At 46.5% G+C, this 15,058-nt stretch overlaps 1 protein-coding gene across 1 annotated transcript in view; it reads right to left on the bottom strand.

The window, feature by feature from the left end:
* The window catches only part of ptprq (protein tyrosine phosphatase receptor type Q), a 266,871-nt gene that overhangs the window by 78,070 nt on the left and 173,743 nt on the right, over window positions 1-15,058 (bottom strand). Inside the window, exons 40-42 of the mRNA XM_070901512.1 lie at window positions 14,308-14,494; window positions 12,568-12,809; window positions 10,377-10,446 (exon numbers count right to left, since the gene is read on the bottom strand). Coding sequence (XP_070757613.1) covers window positions 10,377-10,446; window positions 12,568-12,809; window positions 14,308-14,494 — 499 coding nt within the window. The remainder of the gene's footprint in view (window positions 1-10,376; window positions 10,447-12,567; window positions 12,810-14,307; window positions 14,495-15,058) is intronic.

The following is a 15,058-nucleotide window of genomic DNA, read 5'->3' as shown; positions in this document are numbered from 1 at the left end:
TTTGAGGTTGAAACAAGTAGAATAGATAAGTGGGAACCAGTGGATGTGCTGTATTTGAATTTTCAGAAGGCATTCGATAAGGTGCCACACAAGAGGTTATTGAACACAATTAGGGCTCATGGGATTGGGGGTAATATATCAGTATGGATTGAGGATTGGTTAACGGACAGAAAACAGAGAGTAGGAATAAAGGGGTCATTTTCGGGTTGGCAGGCTGTAACTAGTGGAGTACCGCAAGGATCAGTGCTTGGGCCCCAGCTATTCACAATCTAGATCAATGATTTGGATGAGGCGACCAAATGTAATATATCCAAGTTTGCTGATGATACAAAGCTAAGTGGGAATGTAAGTTGTAAGGAAGATGCAACAAGGCTTTAACGGGATATAGACAGGCTAAGTGAATGGGCAAGAACATGGCAAATGGAATATAATGTGGAGAAATGTGAAGTTATCCACTTTGGCAGGAAAAATAGAAAAGTACGAGTATTTTTTTAAATGGTGAGAGATTGGGAAATATTGGTGTTCAGAGGGACCTGGGTGTCCTTGTACACAAATCACTGAAAGTTAACATGCAGGTACAGCAAGCAATTAAGAGAACAAATGGTATGTTGGCCTTTATTCCAAGAGGATTTGAGTATAAGAGTAAAGACGTCTTACTGCAATTATATAGGGCCTTGATGAGACCACAGCTGGAGTATTGTGTACAGTTTTGGTCTCTTTACTTAAGGAAGGATATACTTGCCATAGAGGGAGTGCAACGAAGGTTCACCAGACTAATTCCTGGGATGGGGGGTTGTCTTATGAGGAGAGAGATTGAGTAGACTAGGCCTATATTCTCTAGAGTTTAGAAGAATGAGAGGTGATCTCATTGAAACATACAAAATTCTTACAGGGCTTGACAGGGTAGATGCAAGGAGGATGTTTCTCCTGGCTAGAGAGTCTAGAACCAAGGGCCACAGTCTCAGAATAAGGGGTCAGCCATTTAGGACTGAGATGAGGAGCAATATCTTCACTCAGAGGGATGTAAATCTTAGGAATTCTCTGCATCAGTGGGCTGTGGAAGCTCAGTCATTGAGTATATTCAAGGCAGAGATCAATAGATTTTTTGATATTAAGGGAATCGAGGGATATGGGAATAGTGCAGGCAACTGGAGTTGAGGTAGAAGATCAGCCATGATCTCAGTGAATGGCAGAGCAGACTTGAAGGGCCAAATGGCCTACTCCTGCTCCTATTTCTTTCTTATGTTTTTATGTTCTTATATGTGCCATGCGATCTCTTGAGATATCTTTACAATTGTGATGCCGTTAATCATCATTATAGGCAGTCCCTCGAGGTCAAAGATGACTTGCTTCGATACTAAAAAACGAGTACTGAGGACTGATGAACACATTTTAAATGGTGGAAGATGCCTGTGTGTGAATTCTTTTACCGTGGGGTGGCCGTTGCACACCAGCCACCACATGGGCTTGACGGAGCAAGGTCTTGGTCCAATGACAAGGGGATCCGAGACGACTGGAGACTAGGCTACGCTGCATGTGCCAATACATACACACAACCTCAAACATACTCCTACTGTCCTCCTTCCTTCCTCCTTCCCACAGGACCTCTCTCTACGTGGAATTCATAGTACGCAATATGAGCCTCACCACCTCACAGCCTCACTATCGGTCCGTGCTCCACCTTCCCTTAGTCTTGTCCACGCTGTTCCACCTCTGGGTTCCAACCTCTCCGCTCCTCCGTGCGTCGTCCGTCCTCTCCTCTCCACTTCCGATCTCTGGACCTCTCCGGCCCCGATCTCCGGACCGCGTCGGTCCCAATCTCTGGACCTCGCCCGTCCCGACTTCTGGACCTCGCCAGTCCTAACCTCCGCTCCTTGTCAGTCCTAACCTCCGCTCCTTGTCAGTCCTAACCTCCGCTCCTTGTCAGTCCCTCCCTCCGCTCCTCGCCGATTCCGACCTCCGCTCCTCGCTGCTTCCGACCTTCGCCGATTCCGACCTCCGCTCCTCACTGATTCCGACCTCCGCTCCTCGCCGATTCCGACCTCCGCTCCTCGCCGATACCGACCTCTGCTCCTCGCCGATACCGACCTCCGCTCCTCGCCGATTCCGACCTCCGCTCCTCGACGATTCCAACCTCCGCTCCTCGCCGATTCCGACCTCCGCTCCTCGCCGATTCCGACCTCCGCTCCTCACCGGCCCCGACCTCCGCTCCTCGCCGATTCCGACCTCCGCTCCTCACTGATTCCGACCTCCGCTCCTCGCCGATTCCGACCTCCGCTCCTCGCCGATACCGACCTCCGCTCCTCGCCGATTCCGACCTCCGCTCCTCGCCGATTCCGACCTCCGCTCCTCGCCGATTCCGACCTCCGCTCCTCGCCGATTCCGACCTCCGCTCCTCGCCGATTCCGACCTCCGCTCCTCGCCGATTCCGACCTCCGCTCCTCGCCGATTCCGACCTCCGCTCCTCGCCGATTCCGACCTCCGCTCCTCACTGATTCCGACCTCCGCTCCTCGCCGATTCCGACCTCCGCTCCTCACTGATTCCGACCTCCGCTCCTCGCCGATTCCGACCTCCGCTCCTCGCCGATTCCGACCTCCGTTCCTCGCCGATTCCGACCTCTGCTCCCCGCTGCTTCCGACCTCCGCTCCTCGCCGATTCTGACCTTCGCCGATTCCGACCTCCGCTCCTCGCCCGTCCCGACCTCCGTTCCTCGCCGATACCGACCTCTGCGTTGTTGATTCTGCTGCTGCGGTGGGTAGCTTTTTTTGATTTGCCCACAGCTCCACCCTTCCGCTCCAAACATTTCCTCTGACTGGAGTGCGAGGCTGGAGCTGTGGGCAAATCAAATAAAGCCCAACTTCATGGTACAGTCAGAAGAGCAGTTTGGAGAGATGCCATTAAAACACATGAATCACTCGGCATGTTGCAATATAACCCTAAACTGCTCCTTCCGAGCAGCTGTCCCATCCTATTATCTCGCCGACCTTCCCACCGAGTTTGCCCACTGGGAGCTAATCTTGTCAATCTCCTCACCGTCTAACTCATCCCCCCAGTGCTGACCCTGTGGACGCAGGCAGTGGGACAGCCATTACCGACCATTTCCGCATCTCCCTCCAGAATGTCTGGTCGCTTGCGAACAAGGACGGTCCCATCCATGAGCTTATTGTGGATGGTGGCATCGACATTATGGCTCTGATGGAAACCTGGTTGAGGGGCGATGACACCTTACCCTTAAATGAAGCCTCCCCGCCAGGCTATACCTTCCACCACTTGCCCAGTTCAGACCGCCATGGTGGCGGTGTGGCTCTCATCAGCAAATCACACCTTGGTCTGTCCCTTTGCTCCTCCAGCACTTTCTCCTCCTTTGAGCAAGTCACCTTATTCCACCCCTCTCCTCTCTCATTTAGAATTCTCATTCTCTGCTGCCCACCCACCATAAAAATGTTATTAACGATATTTCTCCACTGCTTTCCTCCCTCTGCCTCCACATCGAACGACTTCTCATCCTCGGTGATTTCAACCTCCATCTCAATTCACCATGCTCTCTCCTCTGCTCATGACCCTCCTGTCCTCCCTTAATCTTAATCTGTCCCTTCATGTCAACTCCCCAACCCATATTCAAGGCTAGCCCCTCAACCTTGCCATCTCTTGTGGCTTCGCTACTCCCATTGGGCCCAAGTTTCGGGCCGCGCCGACCTGGACGCCCGTTTTACGCGCCACAAAGTGCGCCTAAAAAAAACTCACCTATTCTCCGGCTCCCTGCAGGTCCTCTGGAGCTGGGCGCGGCGCAGCACAAACTGTGGGGGGCGGAGCCAGGTCCCTGCGCTGAAAACAGTGCCGGGACCTCTGCACATGTGCGCTACAGTGGGTGCGCAAGTGCAGTAGCTCCAGGTGCCCAAAACTGTGGGAGGGGTCCGAAGCATGCAGCCCCTAGCTCTGGCCGAATGGCCTCACTGGGGCTGCGTGCTTAAGGCTCCTCCCACCCTACTGGACCGGACCCGACTTGACTCCCGCTCCCCGGACCCGACCCGACCCACCCCTGCCCGGCGACCCGACCTCCGCTCCCCCCTGCCCCCGACAACCCAACCCGACCTCCGTTGCCCCCCCCCCCCCCCAGCCCGGCGACCTGACCTCCGCTCCCCCCCGGCGTCCCGACCTCCGCGACTCTCTCTCTCACTCCCCCCCCGGCGACCTCCGCGCCCACCCCCCCCTCCCCGATCTCCGCGACCCCCCCCTCCCCCCCGGACCCAAGACCCGACGCCACCTACCTGTAAATCCAGCCCAGTCTTGTGCCCGGCCATTCACTCTCCTCTCCTTCTCTCCCTCCCTCCTTCCCACCCTCCCCCTCCTCTCTCCTTCCCTCCCTCCCTCCCTCCTCTCTCCTTCCCTCCCTCCCTCCCTCCTCTCTCCTTCCCTCCCTCCTCTCTCCTTCCCTCCCTCCTCTCTCCTTCCCTCCCTCCCTCCCTCCACTCTCCTTCCCTCCCTCCCATCTCTCTCCTTCCCTCTCTCCCTCCTCTCTCCTTCCCTCCCGCCTCTCTCCTTCCCTCCTCCCCTCCTCCTCCCTAACCCCCACCCCCTCCCTAACCCCCACCCCCCTCTAGCTCCCCCTCTCCCCACACCACCCCCTTCCCCCCCACCCCCATCCCCCTCCCCTCTTCTCCCCCTCCCCTTGCTGTCAGAAACACAGACACTGACAGACAGAGAGTGAGAAACACACACACAGACAGACAGAGAGATAGAGACATTGACAGAGACACACTGAGGAGGCCGTCCCAGCACGTTGTTGGAGGACTCCCGGTGCTGCAGTCGGTAAGTAGAAAATGTTCTATTTATTGATTTTTTAATTTTAAAAACAATTTTATTAATTTTTTTGATTGATTTATTGGTTGATTTATTGATGTATTTATCATTTATTATTGATGATGGCTCTTTATTTGTAAAACTGAAGTGCTTAATGTTTGTAAACTTCTCTTTAAACCCCCCCCCCCCCCATTCCCTACGCCTGATTTGTAACCTACGCCTGATTTTCTAAGTGTAGATAAGGTTTTTCTGAGCGTACAAAAATCTACACTTACTCCATTCTAAGTTAGTTTGGAGTATGTTTTCACTGCCTAATCTTTCAAAACGGGCGTAAGTGGCCGGACACGCCCCCTTTTGAAAAAAAAAATCTGTTCCAAACTGAAACTGTTCTAACTGACTAGAACTGGAGCAAACTAAATGCCGAGAATTGCAATTTCTAAGATACTCCATTCTAAACCAGTTGCTCCAAAACAACAGGAGCAACTCAGGCCGAAACTTGGCCCCATAGTGTCAAGAGCAGATAAGGCCATCTCTGACCACTTCCTCGTTTAGCTCTCCACCCACATCCCACTTCCAACCACCACCCGCTCTACAACCCTACATCATTCCGTGTCCGCCCCTGTCAAAATCTCTCTCCCGACTCTCTTACAACTGCACTTATCAACTTACTCCTTTGAGTACAACTGTCCAGCCTTTGTCCCTCCATTCACCATGACAGCTCTGCTAATCACCACCACATTTAATGCCCTACTCCCTGTTAAAATAATTACTCTCTCTCGCCCTGGCCATTCCCCCTGGTACAGCCCTGTTCTTCGCTCCCTTAAGTCCAAGGGACGGAGACTTGAACGGATATGGTGGACAACTGGTTTAGCCATTCAACGCCAGATCTGGCTGGATCACATAAAGCATAAGAACATAAGAATTAGGAACAGGAGTAGGCCATCTAGCCCCTCGAGCCTGCTCCGCCATTCAATAAGATCATGGCTGATCTGGCCGTGGACTCAGCTCCACTTACCCGCCCTCTCCCCGCAACCCTTAATTCCCTTATTGGTTAAAAATCTATCTATCAGGTCCTGCTCATTCCATCAGAAGCATTCTGGAATATAAAGATAAACCCCAGTTTCTCCACTGCTAACCATTTTTTTAACCTTCTCCCCAGTCTCCACCCTCACCTCCGATAATAAGTGTGAGGAGCTCCCTGTATTCTTTGTCTCTAAGATTGAGACCATCCGTTCGGCTGCCTCTGCCTCTTTCCTTCTTTCCCCTAGCCCACCGGACCAAACTTCCTCTAAGGAAGCCCCTTGCGCTAGCCCTGACCTCACATCTTTCTCCAGTTTCTCTCCGATTTTCCCATGACCTTTCCAAGCTCATGCAGTACGTGAGACCCACTTCCTGCTCCTTTGACCCTATTTCCATCATAAGCGGTCCCTCGTATCGAGGATGACTTACTTCCATGCCAGAAAGGGATGAGTTCACAGGTGTTTCAATGAAGGACCTAATATTTCAGCTCCTGAACTACATGTTGAAGGGTGGAAGATGCCTGTGCATGGATTTTTTTTAACGTGTGGTGGCCGTTGCACACCAGCCAACCCAGAACTAGGTCTTGATCCAGTGGCAAGGATTAACCAAGACGACTGGAGACCAGCTCTGCTGCACGGACTTAGTGCGCACCCTATTCCTACCAAATTGCTGACCACTCAACTTTGTTTTCTGGCTCCCATGTTAGTTGACATTGTTAACGATTCGCTCTCCTCGGGTACTGTCCCCCTCTCCCTCAAATCTGCCGTCATCACCCCTCTCCTCAAAAAACCAACCCTTGATCCCTCCGTCCTTGCAAACTATCACCCCATCTCCAACCTCCATTTCCCTTCCAAAGTCCTTGAATGTGTTGTGGCCTCCCAAATCCATGTCCATCTTTCCTGCAATTCCACATTTGAATCCCTTCATTCCGGTTTCTGCGCTTGCCACAGTGCTGAAACAGCTCTCATCAAAGTCACAAGTTATATCCTTTATGACAGTAACAAAGGCAAACTATCCCTCCTCGTCCTTCTTGACTTGTCTTCAGTTTTTGACACAGTTGACCACTCTATCCTTCTCCAATGCCTCTCCACCATCGTCCAGCTAGGTGGAACTGTATTCCATTGTTATCTATCTAATCATAGCCAGAGAATCTCCTGCAACAGCTTCTCTTCCCACTCCTGTATCGTTACCTGTGGTGTCCCCCAAGGATCTATCCTTGTTCCCTTCCTATTTCTCATCTACATGTTGCCCCTTGGCGACATCATCCAGAAACACAGGGTCAGTTTCCACATGTGCGCTGATGATACCCAGCTCTACCTCACCACCACTACTCTCGACCCCTCCACGGTCTCTAAATTGTCAGACTGCTTGTCTGGCATTCAGTTCTGGATAAGCAGATATTTTTCTCCGGTTGAATATTGGGAAGACCGAAGCCATTGTTTTCGGTCCCCGCCACAAACTCCGTTCCCTAGCCACTGACTCCATCCCTCTCCCCAACTTCTGTCTGAGACTGAACCAGACTTTTCGCAACCTTGGTGTTATATTTGACCCTGAAATGAACTTTCAACCACATATCCGCAGCATAACTAAGAACGCCTATTTCCACTTCCGTAACATCGCCCGTCTCCGCTCTTGCCTCAGCTCATCCGCTGCTGAAGCCCTCATCCATGCCTTTGTTACCTCTAGACTTGACTATTCCAAAGCACTCCTGCCTGGCCTCCCACATTCTACCCTATGTAAACTCGAGGTCATCCAATACTTGGCTGCCCGTGTCCTAACTCACACCAAGTCCTGCTCACCCATCACTCCTGTGCTAACTGACCTACATTGGCTTCTGGTTAAGCAACGCCTTGATTTCAAAATTCTCATCCTTATTTTCAAATCCCTCCATGGCTTCGCCCCTCCCTACCTCTGTAATCTCCTCCAGCTCCACAACCCCACGAGATGTCTATGCTCCTCTAATTCTGCCCTCCTGAGCATCCCTGATTCTAATCGCTCAACCATTGGTGGCTGTGCCTTCTGTTGCCTAAGCTCCAAGCTCTGGAACTCCCTGCCTAAACCTCTCTGCCTCTCTACCTCTCTTTCCTCCTTCAAGATGCTCATTTAAAACACACCTCCTGCGTTAATTTCTACTTATGCAGCTTGATGTCAAATTATATTGCATAATACTCCTGTGAAGTGCCTTGGGACATTTCACTATGTTAAAGGCGCTATATAAATACAAGTTGTTGTTGTAAACATTATAAAGATAATATGTATAGTTATCAGTATCTTTTAATTATCTTTTGTTGGGGTTGTTCTTTTAGCATAGAAATGTTAGAGGTAGCCTGTGGGCAGCCATTTGGTGTAAAAGCTCTCTCCTGTGATAGCATAAAGTTCTGCTTCAGGATGAGGGAAACAGTGGATTGTAGGCAGTGTTTACTATTCATAATTTCACTGAAACAGAATGTTATGATTTTCTGACATCATAAAAATGTTGAACCATATTGGAATTATACTGGATGTATTGGCAATTATACTGGATGTGTACTTCTTATCTTGCATCCTTTCAACAACAAAACCATATTATGTCGGCTGTGGCTCAGTGAGTAGCACTCTTGCCTCTGAGTCAGAAGATTGTGGGTTCAAGTCCCACTCCAGAGACTTGAGCACAAAAATCTAGACTGACACTCCAGTGCAGTGTTGAGGGAGCGCTCCACTTTCAGAAGTGCTGACTTTCAATGAGACATTAACTGAGGCTCCATCTGCTCTCTCGGCTGGACGTAAAAGATCCGATGGCGCTATTTCGAAGAAGAGCAGGGGAGTTATCCCCAGTGTCCTGGCCAATATTTATCCCTCAATCAATATAACAAAAACAGATGATCTGGTCATTATCACATTGCTGTTTATGGGAGCTTACTGTGCGCAAATTGGCTGCTGCGTTTCCTACATTACGACAGTGACTACACTTCAAAGGTACTTCATTGGCTGTAAAGGGCTTTGAGACATCAGGTGGTCATGAAAGGCATTATAAAAATCCAAGTCTTTCTTTGCTTTGTCATAAGCACAAAAGTATTGTCAATAGTTTGTTCAATGTGAGCTGCCACAATCTTTACAATTCATAGCGATTATTGTATGTATGCTGACAAATATTTAATGGGGCTGAAATTGTGGTCCGAGGCTTCCCGCGGGCAATTGCCTCCGACCTGAAACATTTCTACGAATTTACTTGGTGGTCCGGGAAGAGCGTGGGATTCCGGTGGGGAGGCCTTCTCTTCCCACACTGCGGAGCGCGCTCCCATCCTCCCTGGTTCCCACACAGAAGGTGCAGTCATGTGTGACTGCTCAGCCAATCAGGTACCGTATTCCACAGCTTTCTCATTAATAGCAATGAGAACTCCGTATGCTATTAATGAGAAAAAAAAAACAAAGACACTAAACACATGTAATAAAAAATAAAAAACACACCTCACATAATTAAAATTAATTGAAATTAAAGTTAATAAATATCTTAGAGAAATGTTTTTTTCCGCGTTATTAAAAAGTTTTTTAAATTATGGTTAAAAATAAATGTAACGTAGTGAGCAGGGTTTTTAAAAATATGTGTTTTTTAAAATTTAATTTTATTATATTTTTGTATGTTTTTAAACTCTTACGCCTGTAAAACTAGGCTATGTGCCTGCTTTTATTATGCGCAAGAATTTTGAGGACATTTTCTGGGCAAGATATGGGTAAATCCCGCAATCTTGCCCTTGCAAATGTCCTTGCACCCGAGATGCATTGGATCTGTCAAGCTCCAGCTTGACAGATCGGAAAAGCCGGTTTTCAACGTATACGCATTGTGCGCTGAAAACCGGCTTTTGCGATGCCTTCCCGGGTTCATACACACTCTGTACGGACCCGGGGATGCTGGAATTTCCAGGCCAATGTCAACTAAAAAATATTTTTTTGTAGCAATAAATATTGACTGTATAATGCTGAAGGACTTCATATTCCTCTCTCGTCCAATCAGTCTGTAACATCAATAATCGAAAGAACATTCATGTGGATTATGTTTCTAAAAATTCTTATTCTTACGTCAAACACAACAGCAGCTTTTACTGATGTCTGAGGATAATGCATAACTAACATAGAAAGCTGATGAAGGTGCACCAATTAGAATATTAAGGCAACAATGGCCACTTGCATAGGTAATTGATCCTTTGTCCCATAACCTCCTTGCCCTTTCAGTCAGTGAAAAAGTTTTGAGAGATCAATAGAGATGTAGGAAATGTCTAACATCCCGCATTTCTCGTATGTGCTTTCAGGAGAAGGCTGTTCACAAATACCATGAGGGGATGCGCGCTGGCGGGGGACTCCCAATGTGACAGAGCTGTTGACTTTTGAGGAAATGGTCCAAGGGCATTTTGGGTCTAGAGTCCTTGGCAAGAGAATTTGGAGGCATTCTACTATCACCCAGCAAATGTCCTCAGATATATTCTCGCTATTACCCTTACTACATTCTCACTCAGTTACAAGGAGGGTATAACTGAGTTGCATGAGAAGCAAATTGTTTTAAAGGTATCAGAATACCTACCTTTCATATCCATAGTTATTTTCTGTTCTGATGTCTGTGGCCCAACACCAGCTCCATTAACAGCACGGATCTTGTAAAACAAGAAGTGGCATTTAAATAAACAGAGAAAGGAAGTTTACTTAGACAGATAAACCTTAACTAATATCAAACACATTCTACTGCTAAAATGTGATCTCATTCGGCGTCATAGTCCCCTTCTAAGGATTAAATCAGAATACTTTGGAATACTATAGGGGAGCTTACCAATGTTCAGTATAATCATTTGATATAGTGAAATGTACTGTCCTCAAGTTATCACATCCCCCACTTTTTACAAAAAGAAACATATATTTCAAAAATGCTACATTACTAAAGCACGTCAAAATGTTGGTGTCAAATACTTTTCTTACCTTCAGAAACCAACATTAAAAAGATCTATATGTTTTTGCAAATACAATTATATTGCTGGCAATGAAAATGAGCATCTGTATTTAGGAAACATAATATATATCTAGGGTAAACAGCACCCCTCTTACGAACAAATACGAAAGTAAAATCATGGTATATTTACTCTGCATGTAAAGTTATCGAAAAAATTGTTTTACGAAACAATTGCAATAATAAGTGCAGTAACTTTTACACAAAGGGGCACAATTGCCCTGTGCCTCGATTGAGAGCAGTAATCGGCTGGAGCCGGGAATTCCTGTGCCCGGCGCAGAAGTCCCACCCCCACCGCTGAATTGGGCTTAGTGCCACTCAAAGGAAGTGGAGCGCAATCGTGTGCATTCCACTTCCTTTAGGGGCGGGTTCTATGGCGCTACTGGGGCAGAGAGTGAAGCACTATGCGGATGCTCCACCTACCGCTGACGCGCTTCAATGCCCCTCCCATTCGCTTAAAAGGGAGGGCTGCTGTGCACTCTGCAAGGCCTCTGATGGCCTCCACTAGGCCACCAGTGCAGTGCAGGATTGGGCCTGCAGCACGTCACCCAAAATGGAGTGCCGGGCTGCATGATGGCGGCTCAGACCACGCTAGGGAGCAGTTAGTGGAGCCAACCCGAAAGTCAGCAAACCAATTAAGATTGCGGCGCGGGGCACTGGTGACCTCCCCTTTAACTCCTGCCCCGGGAGCAGATGTCAGCCAGCTTCGCGACACGGGGCAATTTCCCCCATGGACGGAAATGGTCATCAGGCAGCGATGACATCATCGGCAGCTGTGCGGCGGCCCGGGGCGGTTTGCCTCCGAAAACTCCTGGGAGCTGGTAGCGGACACCCCCCTCCCCCCACCCCCACCCCGGACGAAAAGTGTCTTCAGGCCCGTTAGCAAATATGGGCCTCTGAAAAAGGATCAATTTCTCCCCCAAAGTATTTGTGTGTAAAGTTATTTACAATGTATTTGCAGCTCAGAAACAGGACATTCGGCCCAAAAATTCCATGCCAGTGTTTGTGCTCCACACGAGAATCCTCCCATCCTTCTTCATCTAACCACATTAACACAACCTTCTATTCTTCTCCCGTATCTGCTTATCTAGCTTCACCTTGAATGCCTCAACTACCCCCTGCAGTAATGAGTTCCACATTCTAACCACTCTCTGGGAAAATAAGTTTCTCCTGAATTCCCTATTGGATTTATTAGTGACTATTTTATATTTATGGCCTCTAGTTCTTGTTTTGCCCACAAGTGGAAATATCTTCTCCACATCTACCCTATCAAACCCTTTCATAATCTTGAAGTCCTCTATCAGGTCACCCCTCAGTCTTCTCTTTTCTAGAGAAAAGTGCCCTAGCCTGTTCAATCTTTCCCAATAGGTATAACCTCTCAGTTCTGGCATCATTCCAAATCATTTTTGCACCTTCTCCAGTGCCTCTATATACCGTTCACAATACTCCAAGTGTGGTCTAACCAAAGTTCTATACAAGTTTAACATAACTTCTCTGCTTTTCAATTCTATCCCTCTAGAAATGTACCCCAGTGCTTTGTTTGTTTTTTTATGGCCTTATTAACCTGCATCACTACTTTTAGCGATCTGTGTATCTGTACCTCCAGATCCCTCTGTTCCTCTACCCCATTTAGACACTTATTTTCCAAGGAATATGTGGCCTCCTTATTCTTCCTACCAAAACGTATTATAATAATAAACAAGTGTCTTTCATAATCTTTTGTGTGACTTTAATCTTTTTTATTCAAACTGAAATAGTAAAAAGTGATTCTTACCCATATGGTGTATGTGTTTCCACCTTTTAGCCCTTCTATAATAGCAATGAGTGATTGGTTCTTGTGAACAGTTTTCAGATTGTTTACACGACGTTCAGAAGTTTCTCCTTCTTTGTAAATAATAGCCTGGTATCCCTGAACATCACCATTTGGCATAGATGGTGGCAAGAAAGATGCATAGACCTTTGTCACTTCATCTGGTATCTTCTGAAGGGTAAAATTCTGTGGTGCATCTTTAGGCACTAGAAAAGCAGGGTTTAGGTGGGTTATTTTGGCAACCAAAGCTCAATCTTTGAAAAGATATGGAAGGAGGTGGTAATTTTCTGAACTTGTATTCCCGTTGGGGAGCATGATCCACTGGAAATGTGGACCATTAATTCAAATGGTTGTAAAACCACGCACAGTTAGTACCTGAATTTCTGCTCTGTGTTTATGGTGGGCAAGGCTCCTTGCTGGGAGCATAAAGTCAGACAATTGCTATTTACGGTAAATTCACTGATGCTGCAATACCAATGAGAAGCTGCACTCAAAGCTATTGTATGGCTACAGCTTGGCAGTACTGATTCTGCAACCCATGCTCCCATCGCATGTGGTTGTCCACCAGGAGTGTGAGATTGGTGAATTTATCCTATGTAAAACAAGTGAATAGGTAAAGATGTAAAGCAAAGTGACATGCACCTCTAGCAGCTTAAAAGGGAAGTGATTTTTTTTTGTTCGGAGCCGAAAGATACAACACTTTGGAGCATCAGGCAACATGAGTGCAGAACCTATGGCAACAACTACATAAGTATTAAATTACGTTAAGGTGGAAAACCAACAAGTGACTGTCAGAAAAGTGTCTCCAAAAGCTCTACCTGACATGAGTTGAGGATCCCATTAAGTATCGCCGGAAAAAGCCACCTCCTGTACTGCCCGTGGTTGGTGGGCAGGAACAGGAACATGTCGTTAGTTAGGTGGGCAAAGGCAAAAATGGGGTTGGGGGTCTAAGTGATGTCACTCGAGCCCTATTTGCACATATGCAGAAGACTTCCCGCCTGTTTCTGATGGGACCTCTGTCCGCCAGGATTTAAATCACCCGAAAATCAGAACATACATCAAAGCAGCAGTATGTCAACAGGACTTGTAGCTGCTTCATTTTGGTTCTGTTAAAATTTAAAAAAAAACGGCAAATATTCGAAACCTGAAACAAAAAAAACCCAAATTCTGGAAACACTTAGCAGGTTGATCATCATCTGCGGTGAGAATAGGCAAGTTAACATTTCAGGTGCAAACCTTCACCAGAATTCGAAAAGTGAATGATGAACAGCATCGAAAAAGAATCAGAACAAAGGGGAGGGGGAGGAAAAAAATCCCCAAACTCACACACATCGGAGAAAAACTTGACTGGCATGTAAACTACTTAAAAGAAAAGCAGATTATTAAATGGCTGAAATTATATTTACATGAGATGAGAGGAAGCAGCATAATCATAAAAAAGACATTTAAGAGACACAGATAAAGTGTGAATACCCGGAGATGACACCTTTCTTCTTTCTTTTATTTCTATCAACCAAACATCACTCTCATCAGCATCATTCTATATTTTAACTTAGCTGTACCCATCTATTGTTTTATATACAAATAACCAGATTATAACCACAAAACCTAAACTGTACACAAAAATACTACAAAAACCCTCATTCATACACATCCTGAGAATTGTTTAACGCACATCCTATGTTTTAGATAAGGAACACTTACAAGTTTCAAGTGTCCTAATGATGATTGGTTCACTGGCTTTGCCATGAATTCGGGCCTCTTCCACTCTGCCAGTAAATGCAATGACGATTATAGAGTATCTTGTGAATGGCTTTAAACCAGATATCTCACAGGTTTTGTTCTGTTTCTCTGTTCTAAAAATGGTCACATTGAAGTCCTCACTATCTTCCTGTAAGGAATTAAAAAATTTTTTTTGATGCATTGTATTAACTTTATAGGCTTTCTACATAATCTTCCAAACTAACATGCATCTAAGACTAGACATATATATAATTGCTGTAGTTTGCTTCTGTATTTTTATCTGTTTTCAATAGAATGATGAACTTATAAACATTATTTCTATCTCTCAATGCAGTTCATTGATTTAAAGTTATGCTTAAAACTATTTTTGTTCTTTTTTATCAATAATCTTGCTAATTTCAATTTTCTGTCTTCATTAAAATCTAATAAGAGTTGCATCTCTTGCTTTGCGACAAAGTATCAATGAAACTGAGCTGAAAAACATTTTGAATTGCAAATAACTTTCTATCTCAATTACTATAGGTCGTGTAGTGATTATTGTTCAATATTCACTTTGATTCATTTAGATCCATGTTTGATTAGCTTAGCTGTAGTCCATTGACTAGACACTGTTTGTGCTCAAGTGCAGCTGCTGAAGTATTTGGTCAGTTAAAGCTGTGTAATGGTGTTACATGGTACACTTTGGCAGATGTGCTTCTAACCCCACTGAGAT

Source organism: Pristiophorus japonicus, chromosome 15 (assembly GCF_044704955.1).
Source record: "Pristiophorus japonicus isolate sPriJap1 chromosome 15, sPriJap1.hap1, whole genome shotgun sequence".
Classification (NCBI taxonomy): Eukaryota; Metazoa; Chordata; class Chondrichthyes; family Pristiophoridae; genus Pristiophorus; species Pristiophorus japonicus.
Note: the sequence above shows the minus strand (reverse complement) of the source record. Positions and strands in the feature narration are given on the sequence as shown.